At 46.7% G+C, this 12718-nt stretch overlaps 1 protein-coding gene across 1 annotated transcript in view; it reads right to left on the bottom strand.

Moving 5' to 3' along the window:
• Positions 1-346: 346 nt before the first annotated feature.
• The window catches only part of Kiaa1549 (KIAA1549 ortholog), a 103726-nt gene continuing 91354 nt past the window's right edge, over positions 347-12718 (bottom strand). Inside the window, exons 17-20 of the mRNA XM_069996876.1 lie at positions 9486-9532; positions 8310-8467; positions 7205-7350; positions 347-6082 (exon numbers count right to left, since the gene is read on the bottom strand). Of these exons, the coding sequence (XP_069852977.1) occupies positions 5828-6082; positions 7205-7350; positions 8310-8467; positions 9486-9532 (606 nt within the window). The 3' untranslated portion in view covers positions 347-5827. The remainder of the gene's footprint in view (positions 6083-7204; positions 7351-8309; positions 8468-9485; positions 9533-12718) is intronic.

A 12718-nucleotide genomic window follows, 5' to 3' on the forward strand; every position in this document is an offset into this window, starting at 1 on the left:
GGATTACAGTCATGAGCCACTGCACTGGGTTTGAGAGTCCTGATGTTTTCTTTTCAAAGTAAAGCTGTTATTAGTGGCTGCATTGAATTGCCCAGTGAGTTAAAACAGAGCAGAACAGAGCAGAGGCAGTGACACAATGTGAATGAAAACAACCGAATGAAAACAATTCTTCTCTGAATACTCTCCTTTGAACTGAATTCCCTGGCAAACAAAAGTGTTTGTATGGGGGGTGGGGGGGGGATTGTCACCAGGGACACAAAATTAAGGGACTAAAAAGGCCATCTCCTGGGACTTGCCATGTTTCATGAACTCTTTTGTTGCAGAGGAAATAAACAGAAAATATCACTTTGACACCAAGTGGTAGCTTTTATTGACATTTCCATTTAAAATGCTAATAAGAAAGCTGTAAAAATTGTAAACATGGAAACCAAACACTTGCATAAATTATTCCAAAACTCTACAGCACATTAGAAAACAGTGCAGCTACTTGAAGGAAGGGTAGAAACATAACTGACAGTTAGAAGGGAGGCTCAGTAACTACAGCAAATACCCATACTGAGATTCAACTGCCCAGGTGAGACCAGCAAACCTTGATTGTCAAGTTCAAGTTGCAGTACTGATGCCACAGGTGGCCCCAATTTGCTCTGCAGCTTCATACATTGCTACTCATAGGAATGGAGATGCAAGGGGGAAAAAAACAATCTTTGACCCAGGAAGACACAAGCCAGCACCCTGGGTACCTCTGAGCGCGACCTCTCTGGTTCTAAGCAATCAAGGGGCTCCAAGACTCAAGTTGTTCTACTTTTTATTCTACCTACCCGTGTGTGTGTGTGTGTGTGTGTGTGTGTGTGTGTGTGTGTGTGTGTGTGTGTGTGTGTGTGTGTGTATGTGTATGTGTGTGCGCACGCGCATGCACCAGTATTGGAGCTTGAACTCAAATTTGCACTCTCATTTGGCCTTTTCACTCGAGGCTAGTGTTTTATCACTTGAACCACAGCTCCTCTTCCAGCCTTTTGGTGGTTAGAGAAGAATCTCACGGACTTTTCTGCTCAGGTTGGTTGTGAACTGCAATCTTCAGATCTCAGGCTCCGAGTAGCCAGGATTACAGGAGTGAGCCACTAGCACCCAGCCACTTTCTTTAAATGTTCAGTAGCCCCAGAGCAGAAAAACCCAGGGGAAGACGGCAGCCAGGAGCCCATGTCACCTCCTCCCTGTCACACTATCCAGTGTCCTAACCACCATTTCATGTTGCTAAAAGTATTTCATATTCATCTTTGACACTCCACGGCTGCTGTGTATTTGAAAGGAAATTGTAAAGTGTACATTATATCCACTAGCATGAAATTAAAATTGCAACCTGACCTTTCAGTTTTCAAGGTTTTAAATAGGGGACAAAGGAGTCCTGGTTTTAACACCTGATGATCAATCACCTCTCACAATAAAAACTGAACCTGAAACGTGCCCCGTTCTCGCTGATGAGGTGACAGATGTAATCTACACGTTTCGTGAGAATGTGGCCACAGAGGCCCATGGAAACCCTCTCACCTGTTACAATGCCCGCAGTGTGCTGGATTAAGAGGAAAAACCACGTTCAATGAACCGTGCCATTGAAATGTGTTTGTGCTCATGCAGTCTACCTGCAGGTACTCAATCAACTTCCTCGTGCTGCCGCCCAGGCCAAACATGGGTGAGCAAGCCCCACGGATCAACTCTGGGGCCTTGCTCTGGAGGTAGAAATGGCAGAAACTCCAGGATTGCTAATGTGAGGGTGAGAGCCAAGATGGACACACCCTGTCCCAAGCCTAGAACCTTCCAAGCATCAAAGTCATCCACGTGTAAGAATCCAGGATGAAAGGGCCTATAGAAGAACCCTCTGCAATGATTAACTTGTGAGGCAGTGCCGATGCTGACCAGCATCCAAGGAACTGGTGGTTCTTAAGACATCACAGACATTAATGCAAATGCAGCAGCCACAGAACCCGGGTACCAGATCAAGACTCAGTGTGCGCAGAATCGCTACTCATTTGGCCCAAGCCTTCTGCTCCCGCTTCTGCACCTGTGCTGTGCCACACAGGCATCCAGCCTCAAAAAACCTGACCGAAAGCCATGTGCCACTCAAATCCACACACACTATAATTAAAGGAAAACATTTAGATAGCTATAAAGAAGTCAAATATATTTATTTATAACCTACTGTGCTCTACAAAGGACTTAGACTGTCATCAAATGGCTGACATCAAGATCTGCTCTAAGCAGTAACCCTCACAGAGTCATTTTTAACAACCATCTGCATACTTTATATGGAACCTTCGAGTCCTTAGTCCTCTCCCCTTCCATCCCCCACGCTGGAGCTCTTCCTCTGTAGATCGTTGACAGCCTGGTCATCTACTGAATTACCACAAGTGCATCCTCCTGGCGCCTCTCTTCTCTTCTGAACTCCCCAGAGTCCCCATACTATGGCAGATCATTTGTTTTCAATGACGGCGTACCCCAATTTCTAGATCCTTCCCCAGCTCAACTCTGGGCTCACCTTCTGCCACTTCAGCATTAGCTTAGGTAACTCTCATCTTCATCACAGCGGCTTCTGCAGTTGACTTTCCCCAAGATTCCATTAGTTCCAACCAGGCAACTTCTACCAATTTTGTGTGCCCAATGCATTTAGCCACTGAGGGATGCTTAATCTATGGGGTTTTTTTTTAATATGTATTTTCCATCTTTGTGTGTGTTTGTGTGGTGCTTGAACTGAAGGGAGAAGGGTCTCTCCAATTTGCCTGGCCTCAGTGATCCTCAGATCTCAAGTCTCCTGAGTAGCAGGGATTATAGGCATCAGCGTCTAGCTCTAGTTCCCATCTTTTATACCTATCTGTACTATCCAGCTTAGATTCTAAGATCTCCAAAGACAGGGCTCCTATGGGCTCACCCCCTTGGTGTAAGATACAGCAGAAAGTCAAGAACAGATGATCTTGATGCTCCATAGATGCTTTCTGCAAGTGGAGGTGAGTTTAAACCAAACCAGAGTGAAGAGGATGAGACACAGTGGGCGTTCAGTTTTGCTCTGGTTACCTTTGTGTCAATGCACTCACTGGGAGATTCCAATGCGTCCCATCATCCATCCAGGGACGTTCACACCCACAGCATTTTCTGTTTTCACACCACCTTCTGCTCCCTCCTGGGGGGGTGGAGGGGCCTGCTGACCCACTGCATCACATCCGGTTCTCACCACTAGCAGCCCTGGTGCTGGCGGGGGAGAGCTGCTCTCTTCTGTTGATGGGGAAATGAAGGAGAGTCAGAGAAGAAAGCTGACACACTGAGTTAGTCACAACAGACTGGCCAAAAAAAAAAAAGCGCCCTTCTCCAAACCATCTTCTCCAATGCAAATTTTTAAAGTTTGTGTACACAGAATTTCCGAAAACAGGGGGTGGGGGTGGGGGCCAGACATAAAATCTGCTTCATTATGTGGACTTCAAGGTTTCTACATCATCGAAGCTCCTCATAACCAACAAGAAGAGCTTCTGCTTACGTCACACAGTGAAGACACCCTGAGCAGCATGGGTCAGTCCTCGGACAGTTTCTTTCTTCTGAGTTTGGTGACTGGGAAACCTGCCTTGCCTAATGATGAGAGTAAATGAGAACACACTGTGCTTTATTTCTCCACCATGGGGTGTTGGCAACCCCACGGGGCCTGCTCACACCATACCACGTGCCACCAGTGTATCACATGTCATCTTTGGTCTTGACATCTGTTTCAAGGTCTATCAGTTCTAATAATAAAAAATACAAGTAGAATCTCTCGATGGTCACTGTAGACACACCGTTTCTGTAGTGCACACATGAAGTGACTGTTTACAGGACACTCTGGATGCAGAACATTCAGGATACTGAGCAGAATTGGGGAGGAAGGGCCATTTATTCTATCTGTTGTTACATGATTGGAACTCATCATAAAGGTTCTAGAATAAACTTCTGCTTAGATATCTGAAAGTCTCACTATCATATTCAAGATTGTGGGCCTTTATGATTGACATGGAAAGAACATTCTCCCTTTTGGGCAGAGTTGGTATTGAAACAAGATCAATCAGTAAGAAACAAAGCCCAGATGGACTTGATGTTCCTCCGCAGAGGCTCTGGGGCCAGGCACTGCGTCTCAACTGATACCCACTTGGATTCCCCTCTCATCCAGTGTGGGGCAAGACTGACACTTGAGCTTCCCAGAATTGACTGAGACACTAAGCCTGAGTCACAGGCCTAAATGAGCAGGTGCAGAAGTGATTCTGGATCTCATGGCCACACTTGGGGAGCCTGTTCCAGCTGTGGCTAGGTTCTGGCTGAGTTCCTAGTTCTACCAAGCCACCTGTGGTTGAAAGTATTAGTTCATCTGCTAAAGTGGCTCATGGCAGACTCTCTTGTTAGTCTGCAATTCTGAGTTGCACTCAGGAACCAGAAAACAGAATGGCACTCTCTCACTTCATGTGGGAGGTAGAGAAATGAAAGAGGGACCTTTTAAAGTAAGAGGACCCACTTTTCTCTGGCCAAAGTACCTAAGAGAGTTTTAACAGTCATTCAACAAAATAATAAGACAGTAAAAAAAAAAAACAAAAAAACAGGGGCATCTTTCTCCTTTCCCTCATGGTCTCAAAACTCTTCCCTTCTTGTTCATGACAAACAGGCTAACCTGAACTTGCTTCACTCCCAGGACTTGAACACAAGGAATGTGACCAGGAAGGATGGACTCTCCTCTCTGTTCAGTAGTTCCTGGAATGAATTATGAACAATGTATTTTCATATTTGACTTCTCATTTAAAGATCACTTGGGAGCAGATGTCCAGCAAAGTATAAGGATCTATGTTAGGATTTCCTGACAGCCTCACTCTGGGGTCTGGACCCTAATGGCTGTGCTAACGTGGGTTAAGAGTTACTCATAACCAACTGATAAACAGTAAATACAATTAAGAATGCAAATCTAAACTTCAATATGTATTTTTGAATAACCAAATAAATATTAAGTCCTCTCCTTGTCATCCCCTCTCCCCCAATTTGGGAGGATTTGTTTTGTTTTGTTTTTTTGTTCTTTGTAGAACAAAATGAAACCTTCAAAATAGTCTCCCACTTGCAAAAGCCAACACTGCATTTCCCAGCCAGAAAAGTGAAGGGCCCTTGAACTTTAGCACCAGGAGGAGGAGGAGGAAGAGGAAGAGAAGGATGGAAATGGAGGCGATGGCTTCATTGGGAATCCTCAGGTTCTACAATCTATCATGTGGTTTCTCACGAGTACCTTTTTGTGTTTTGTTTTATTTCCAAACAGTCTTAGTATTCTTGTTAATATTATTATTAAAATAAGTTCCTATGGAGGAAAAGAAGGGAATGAAGCGGTTAATAAAATGTCTTCAGATCTCTCTTCTCAGCAAACAGAGCAGCAGTGTATGATCGCACGCGACTCTGTGAGCCCATGGACATGTTCGGCTCCTCTCAGCCTTGAACCAGTGACACACTTTAACCTTTCACCTTCACAAAGCAGACTACCAGCATGTGTTTTTTGTTAGCTTGGGTTTATGTTTTGTTTTTGTGAAGTTCTGCTAGCTTTGGGCCAAAAGTACACATCTGCTGAACTGAACCGCCTTGTCAACCTAGTATAAAAGTCTCAGGGGTTGGTGTGCGACCGGTGGCATCTTCTAGCACTGAACCTTGTGCCCTTCCTCGGGTGGGCAGTGGGCCCTGGGAGATAGATGACACTCGTTTCCTGTTCCAAGCATGCACGCACTCAGTCCAGTTCCTGTTGATCTTGCTTCCACGGGAAGCGAATACTTGGCAAAGCTGCAGAGGGGAGGCCTCAGCTGTGGAAGTTGGGCACGGCGCTCTGTTTCTGGGAGAGCCGCAGGAGCTCCTCGCGGATCGCTTTAATGAGGGAGGCTGAGGAGTGGCCGGGCTGGAGGTCCTCGGTGGAGCTGGTGGGGTACCCCAGCCCAGGGCCCTGCAGTCCCCGGGGTGCGAGGCTCCCGGGCGGAGCCGAGGGCTCCCTGCCCGAAGTCCTTGGCACCTGCAACAGCGGTGAAGAAGAATACTCTTGATGTCCGAGCATGTGGGTCTGAAAGACAGCAAACATTACTGCACTTCCCACCGGGGAACGATGGGGGACAACGCTGGAGACATGGACAGGGGGGAGGGGGGAGGGGGGGAGTCCCACCCCCTAAGTCCCCTCTGGGTTCCCAGGCCATAGGGAGAACAGGTGGGGACCTGGGGCTGGAAGGGAGGGGGAGCACCTGCCTGAGTGTGGGATGCTGGCAGCCGAGGGGCCCCGGAGTGTACACATACACTGTGACCAGAGCCCAGGCCACATCACAAAATCATTTTCTGTATTTTTTTAACAATGGATTTTGTGTGCTTGCTTTGTGCCAGTACTGGGGCTTGAACTCAGGGCTTTTCACTCACGCTTTTTCTGCATAAGACTGGCGCTCTACCACTTGGGCCACAGCTCTATTTTTGTTTTTGGTGGTTATTTGAGATAAACAGTCTCAGACTTTCCTGCCCAGGCTGGCTTCAAATTGCAATCCTCAGATCTCAGCCTCCTGAGCAGCTAGGATGACAAGTGTGAGCCACGGATGCCGGGCTGACGTTCAGCACTCTGAGATGGGTATTGCCAGGGCAATGGCTGCTCACAGCAATTGGGGCAGGAGTGATGTGAGTCCACCACAGGACTAAACCGTAAGATGGTACATACACATCAGTGACACTGACAACCACGCACCAGCTGACTATCTACAGGATTAACTCATCTTCAGGTTCAAATGCACTGCTGAAGGTCTAAAGGCCATCTCAAGGAAAATCACATACTTTCCCCAAAGCAGAGGGGAGTTCACCATCTAAAACCATAAACAAACACAAGCAAAGCCCAAAGGGCAGGGGAGATGGAAACTGGTTTTTGTTTCATTTTGTTTTTGTTGTTGTTTAGCCAGCCCTGGGGCTTGAACTCAGGGCCTGGGCACTGTCCCTGGAGTTCTTTTACTACAGGTTACCACTCTACCACTTGAGCCACAGTAGCACTTCTGACTTTTTCTGTGTATGTGGTCCTGAGGAATGGAACCCAGGGCTTCACGCATGCTAGGCAAGCACTCCACCACTAAGCTGTTTGGTTTTGGTTTTGTTTTAACGCAGGTTTTCAAAGCAGACTCTGCTGCACTCGAGCTGTGACGGAGGCCCGGGTACTCACGGCTTCTCTTCGTCCCGCTTCCTCCTCCGCATACGCAGGCCAGCCTGGTCCACTGTACTGGCTGCCTCTTCCAGGTGTGATTTCCACGGGCTGGGCCCCGATTCGGCTAGCAATCCCCACCTGCGTCAGGTGCTGGATCTGGGAGCCTGGAGGGAACGCGATGTGGTGGACAGGTCAGTGCTTGCAGGAGAGAGGGGCTGCTTAGACACCACCAGCTCTCAGCACAGCTCCTTCAAGGCCAGGAGATTAGTAGCACTGCTAAGACACATACTCATAATGAGCTGAAACCTGGCTGCTTCTTGCTCATGACTAACATTCATACGGATCTGAATATATAATACACTTTTTAAAAAAACCCTCAGGGAACATCATTCTTTATAGGTTTGTGGGTTTTTTTGTTTTGTTTTGTTTTTTTTTTCTTGAGGGGAAGGGTTTCTTTGTGCCCCTACTGAGGCTTGAACTTAGGGCCTCACATTCTTGCTTAGCATTTTTTGCTTAAGGCTGGAGCTCTACCACTGGAACCACAGCTCTACTCCTAGCTTTTAAAAAAAAATTGCTTTTATTGTAAAAATACTGTACAGAGGGGTTACAGTTACACGAGTAAGGTAATGAGTACATTTCCTATCACTAGTAGCCTTTTTTGGAGGTGAGAATCCACAGACTTTCCTGCCTAGGCTGACTTCACACCTTGATCCTCAGATCTCAGCTTCCTGAGTATCTAGGATTATAGGAGTGAGCCACCAGCAGCTGGCAAAAACAAATTTAGAAAAAAACCAAGTGACAAACTTGTTTTCATGTCATTCCTGTGTGTTTATTGGAAGAATTCAGGGATGTTCTGGGAAGGGGTGAGCATGCAATTTCAATCAATTTGGCTGCTTTGGGACCAGAACAGTGGACATCATCCTGAGGGGTCTGCCGCTGCTCCTCCTCCTCCCCGGTGGCCCTGACCCACCCCAGGGCCTGAGAAAAGAAGCTCCCATCCAGTGGTAGAGGCCACTGAACATCAGGACACGGGCTCTCAGCAAAGCCTAAACCAGTCTTTCCTAAGATAGCCCCAAAGCAAGTATCCCATAATACAGAATCCGAGCTCAATGGCCACACATACCTGTCGTACCCCCGACAGGCCGAGGCCGGGCCACCGACGGCATGTCTTCAGAGTAGATCCCTCGGGCAGCAAACGGAGCTTCGGCGGATGCCTGAGGCTGCGCGGGCTCGGAGGCCACCACCTCTGAAGACGGCAGCAACCCAGGGCCAAAATTTGGTCTGAAGGCAAAGCACATATACTCATCAAGATCACTCAGGGGCTGGGTGCCGTCCTTGAGCTTCTTTTGCTCAAAGCTAGCTCTTTACCACTTGAGCCACAGCTCTACATTTGGACTCATGGACTTTCCTGCTCAGGCTGCCCTCAAATAGCAATCCGCAAATCTCAGCCTCCCGAGTAGATAGGATTACAGATGTGAGGCACTAGCATACAATCCCTGATCACCATTTGAAGGTGAACTTTAGTTCTAGGTTCAAAGCTTCACATCACAATAAAGTAAACTTTTAGTATCCTGCCGAGTTTCCAAGGGTGAAGTCAGCAGGAGGGCTGGCACCAATGTTCCAATCTGTCACTACTAGCAGAGAATTTTTCCCTCCTCTTCTGGTTAGATCAAGAGAATATATAACTCAGAATTTTGCATCTATTCATATTAGTTAAAGTGTATGAGAAGCCAGGTGCCAGTGACTCATGCCTGTGATCCTAGATACTCAGGAGGCTGAGATCTGAGGATTGCAATTCAAAGCCAGCCGGGGCACGAAAGTCCGTGAGACTTTATCTCCAATAAACCACTCAGAAAACCGGAAGTAGCCTTGTGGCTCAAGTGGTAGAGCCCTAGCCTTGAACTGAAGAGCTGAGGGACAGCGTCCAGGCTTAGAGTTCAAGCCCCATGACCAACAACAACAACAACAAAAAAGATGAGAGCTAGGCGCCCATGGCTCATACCTGTAATCCTAGCTACTCAGGAAGCTGAGATCTGAGGATCGCAGTTCAAAGCCAGCCCAAGCAAGAAAGTCCATGAGACTCTTATCTCCAATAAACAACCAAAAAACTGGTTGTGGCACTATGGCTCAAATGGTATAGCACTAGCCTTGAGCTGAAGTGCTGAGGGACAGCGCCCAGGCCCAGAATTCAGGCCCCATGACCAACAATAACAACAACAAAAAAAGATATGATTTCACCCAATTAGCAAGAACAATCTCTGTGAGAAAGCCATGGTGCATTTTGTTCTGAAAACCTTACCTTGGCAATGGGCCAGATGGGGGAGTCATACCATAGTCTTCATATCGCTGGAAGAAATTCAAAAAAGCAAGAGGATTAGAATTCAATACTTCTAGATATAAACTCTCCTTTCTTATAATTAAAAATATACACACATACATATACAGAATTGGGAACCTTGATCCTCCTGTTTATGCTTCCTACATAGCTGTGACGGCAGGTGTGCTCCACCACACCCAGTTTTTACTGGTCAAAATGGAGGCTCTCTAACCATGATCCACTATCCTAGTTCCTGGGATTACACATGTGAGCAACCACACCTGGCCTGGATCATCTTCTTATAGCAGTCATTTAAGTTTCTTCAAAGCGCAGGTGCTTCCCCCATTCCACCCTACTGCCCTTGGTTCTCCAATCCAACTTTTCCCATTGGGCAAACCCTACTTCACTGTGTATAGGGGGAAGAGAGCAGAGGCTTCAGAGTCTGGCAGACTGGCCATGGTCAATATCCTTGGGCCTGATGCCAATCCGGATGTAAGGGTCTCTGATTCCCAGAATCCTGAAGGATTATTAGATAGAAAACTGTGACTAGCCAGGTGCTGGTGGCTCATACTTGTAATCCTAGCTATTCAGGAGGCTGAGATCTGAGGAATGCGGTTCATAGAAGTCTGGGCAGAAAAGTCCCTGTGAGGCTCTGATCTCCAGTTCACCCCTCAAAAACAGGAAGTGGCGCTGTGGCTCAAATAGTAGAGCACAAGCCTTGAGCACAAAGAGGCTCAGGAACAGCACCTAGTCTCGAGTTCAAGCTCCACAACCAAAATCAAAACAAAACAAAATAAACTGTGATCAGATTACTGCTTCTTCCCACCCTGCTTGCCAGCATCTTGGCAGATAGAGGATGATTAGAACTTTACAGAGTCACCAAATTAAGTGCAATAAATCAAAAAGGATTATAGAAGAAAGGAGGGACAGAAGGAAATGCAGCTTCAATTCCTTTTCCAAATGACTAAAGGTAAACCTGAGACTGGATAAAGATTATTCACTGTGTCCCTGGGTTCTCTGACAAAGCTCAGAGCTTTAAAACATTCATATGTAAAGTGTCTAGGTTTGCTATTTGATGTTGTTGTTTCACTTAAATCAAGCTTACTTTACCAGTCAGGACATCAGGAGGTTTAAGTGAAAAACCAACAAAGACAGTAGAAAATGGTAGTTGACATTTGATCTGTTTGATTATTTAGGGTGAGGCAGTTCAACTTACCTTAGTAAAAAAGAGGCTGTCTTGTTTTAAGAGATGACATGTTTAGAAAAAAAAAATCACTGGCAATTTCTGTGACCCTCTCATTTTAAATGAATCACACGGATAGAAAAGTTTGGGGCACAAAATTGATTAAAAGAAAAAAATCCCAGCCAAATGCATCGTTCCTTTATTCCACACAAAACGTAAGTCGATAGAGCACAAAAGTCAAGTCAAAATGGCTGTGGAGTCTGGGGGCAGGGTGAGGTAGAGAAACCAGCTCAGCTGCCCACGCCTGCTGAGGAGAGTTTAATTTACACAGGAAGCAGAAACACCACTAGCCCTTGACAATGCACACTCAGCACCTCTGTGCTGGTAAAATGGAACGGAAGGTCATAAGATACAGCATAAAAAACTCATGTGGTAACTGAAGGCACCTTGAAATCCACATTCTTGTGGTTTGTACTGTAGTCAGAGGCAGCAAATAAAGGGTGACCGGGTTCCTCCTGGAAACAAGCAGTAACTTTACCACCAAGGTGTCAATGTGCTAAAATCCATGCCCACTGATAGCCTGGAGTGGCACAGCCAATGATTCTGGTTTTCCACTGGATTAAACTGCTACGATTGTCCTCTAAATACATCAAAAGTCCATGACAAAGAAAACATGAGAAAACTGTGTTTATAAAAATCTTGTTGAGTTTGAAGGCATAGTCAAGAGGGTCGCAGATCAAGGCATTATTGTGGAATCTCTAATTCCAAACACTAAAGAGCAAGTAGGTAAGCCAGGACCCAAGGCTCAGGCCCATAATCCTAGCTACTCAAGAGGCTGAGATCTGGTGAAAGTTGTTCAAAGCCAGCCCAGGCAAACAAATCCGAGAGCCTCTTACCTCCAAGTAACCAGCAATAAGCTAGAAGTGGAAGTGTGGTGCAAGTGGTATAGCTTCAGCCTTAAGCAAAAAAGCCAAGCAAGAATGCAAGGCCCTAAGTTTGAGCCCAAGTACAGGCACACACACAACAACAAGAAAAGAAGAGGAGGAGGAGGAGGAGAAGGGGAGGGGAGGGGAGGAGGAAGAAGAGGAGAAGAAGAAAGAAGTCTGTCAATTAATGCTAAATATCAACAGAAACCAAACTATACAGGAGCTGAATCATGCTCTACACAGAAAAAAGTGAAAAGCAGCTTGGCAAAGGGAAAGGTGAGGTTGTGGCCTTTGATGTGGCCCCCACTCCATCCCCAGAGGGTGCAGGTTTGCATTCCCATTCACAGAAGCTGACAGAGGGGATTGGCAGCCTGGGGGCAGGGAAGGGAGGAGGAGGAGGAAAAGCCTGGAGAATAGTGACCAATCAGATCAGAGAGTGGATCAAGAACTTTCCCAGTAAGAAACCCAGCTGAGAGGTTCCTGTAGATCTTGCTGCTCAGTCCATGTTTGTTTGTTATCTTGAGGATGACAGAAGGCATTAGTTCCTCAGCAACTGGCCTATTCTGCGCCTAGAAGCTGCATTTTATCTGTCAGCCACCCAACTATGCCAGGCTCCAGAATGGTCAATCCCTGCTACCTCACATTCCAGCCCAGAATCAAGAGGCAACTGGAGCTGTGGCATGGATCTTGATGAGAGACAGTGATGGCTGTAACTAGTCTAACACATCAGGGAAGAAAAGCATCCACTAGTCCAGCATGGTTAAGTGACCCTGAGGGCAAGTTAGAGAAGAAAACTAGGAAGATAGGGAAAGCTACTGTCTCCTCATGGAGACAAAGCCCCTTCTTGAAGGCCCTGGAAGGCAGCGATAGTGGCCCTAGCAAAGACAATCACACAGGGGACAAGTGCCCCTCCCTTTGGGGTGAGAAGAACAGCAATCCAGCTACAGAACAGCTGACACTTGCTCAAGACAGATATAAAAGGGAGACCCCCACACTACAACAGGCTACCAAGTTCTGGACCCCTTCTTGCCGGCATATTCTCCATTCCTCCTTGCTTGGGTGCATCTAACAATCTGCTCTTCACATCTTTGGCAGCTTACTCTCAC

Source organism: Dipodomys merriami, unplaced genomic scaffold, assembly GCF_024711535.1.
Source record: "Dipodomys merriami isolate MVZ:Mamm:240054 unplaced genomic scaffold, mDipMer1.0.p SCAF_5, whole genome shotgun sequence".
In the NCBI taxonomy this organism is placed as follows: domain Eukaryota; kingdom Metazoa; phylum Chordata; class Mammalia; order Rodentia; family Heteromyidae; genus Dipodomys; species Dipodomys merriami.